A 1,385-nucleotide genomic window follows, 5' to 3' on the forward strand; every position below is an offset into this window, starting at 1 on the left:
CTCACCCAGCTGCTGTCAAATATAGGGTAAATGACACCTACATCCAGCCACTTCACTATTTCTTTCTTCACAACCTCCCTCATGGCAGGGTTTAAACAACGTTGTCTCTCTATAGATCCCGTTTTTCCTTCCTCAAGACGAATCTTGTGCATGCAATACGAAGGACTGATCCCCCGAATATCTGCCAAGGTCCATCCCAAGGCTTTTGCGTTATTTTTCAAGATTTAGATAAGTGCATCCTCTTTCTCTTTACTCAGCGAGGCAGATATAATAACCGGTAACGTGTTTTTTCCTCCTAAGTAAGCATATTTGAGGTGCACAGGCAACGACTTCAACTCTAACATGGGTGGTTCTTCTAAGGATGGCTTAGTGCATTGCGTTGTTCGTTCAGATAACTTGATCATTTCAAAAGCTGACTCATTTTGAATTGCAGCGCAATTCTCCTCCCACATTGCGCCGATTTCAGAATCTTCTTCCTCCAACTCTTCTAGGGGCTCGTGCCACGGTTCTTCCTACAATTCCTCAACATATTGACAATTCTCCATATCACTCGGGTATTTCAACGCATTGAGAACATTGAATTTCACTTGCTGATCGTCAACCCTGATGGTAAGTTCTCCTTTCTGTACATCGATCAGTGCCCGCCCTGTTACAAGAAATGGGCGACCCAAGATGATAGGCACCTCTCTGACAGCTTCATAATCTAATATGATAAAGTCAACAGGGAAGATAAACTTATCTACTTGCACGAGTACATCCTCTATTTTGCCCTCGGGATGCGTTATTCGCCTATCAGCTAACTGCAATGTAATTGTGGTTGGTCTTGCATTGTTGATATTTAGCTTCTTGAAGATCGATAAGGGCATTAGGTTTATACTCGCCCCCAAATCACATAGCGCATTTCCGACATTCTTTCCCCCTATTGAGCAGGGCAATGTTAAATTCCCGTGATCTTTCATTTTGGTGGGGATGTTATTTTGAAACAGCACACTGCACTCATATGTTAATGCAACTGTTTCATTTTCCCCGATCTTTCTTTTGTCAGCAAGTATATCCTTGAGAAATTTCACATAGCTCGGCATTTTCTCCAAAGCTTCTATTAAGGGAATATTGATGTGTAGTTGTCGGAGAACATCTAGGAACCTCTGAAATTGCTTACTATCATCTTTCTTCTTCAGCCTGGATGGGAAAGGTGGAGGATCCCGTCGTACTTCCTGTGCAGTTGGCTATTCATTGAGGTCATGTGCTTGCTGTGTTTTAGTAACTGGAGGTTGCATTGATTTTGAATTTAAGTCTTGCTGAGATTCATCCTTTGTAGATGTACTTACTTTTGAACTGGTAATTCTGTCATTAATGGTTGATTGGTCATCGTTGGTGGTTAAGTC

At 42.0% G+C, this 1,385-nt stretch overlaps 1 protein-coding gene across 1 annotated transcript; it reads right to left on the bottom strand.

Annotated features, from left to right (window-relative positions):
* Nucleotides 1-512: 512 nt before the first annotated feature.
* LOC120076157 lies at nt 513-1,082 on the bottom strand. The gene has a single exon (XM_039029928.1). It carries the CDS (start codon nt 1,080-1,082, stop codon nt 513-515), a length of 570 nt encoding a protein of 189 aa, XP_038885856.1.
* Between the last annotated feature and the right edge of the window lie 303 nt (nt 1,083-1,385).

This window comes from Benincasa hispida, chromosome 1 (assembly GCF_009727055.1).
Source record: "Benincasa hispida cultivar B227 chromosome 1, ASM972705v1, whole genome shotgun sequence".
NCBI lineage: Eukaryota > Viridiplantae > Streptophyta > Magnoliopsida > Cucurbitales > Cucurbitaceae > Benincasa > Benincasa hispida.

Excerpts from the sequence above, each read along its gene's own strand:
- LOC120076157 (XM_039029928.1), bottom strand. The coding sequence starts at position 1,082 with ATGCCGAGCTATGTGAAATTTCTCAAGGATATACTTGCTGACAAAAGA.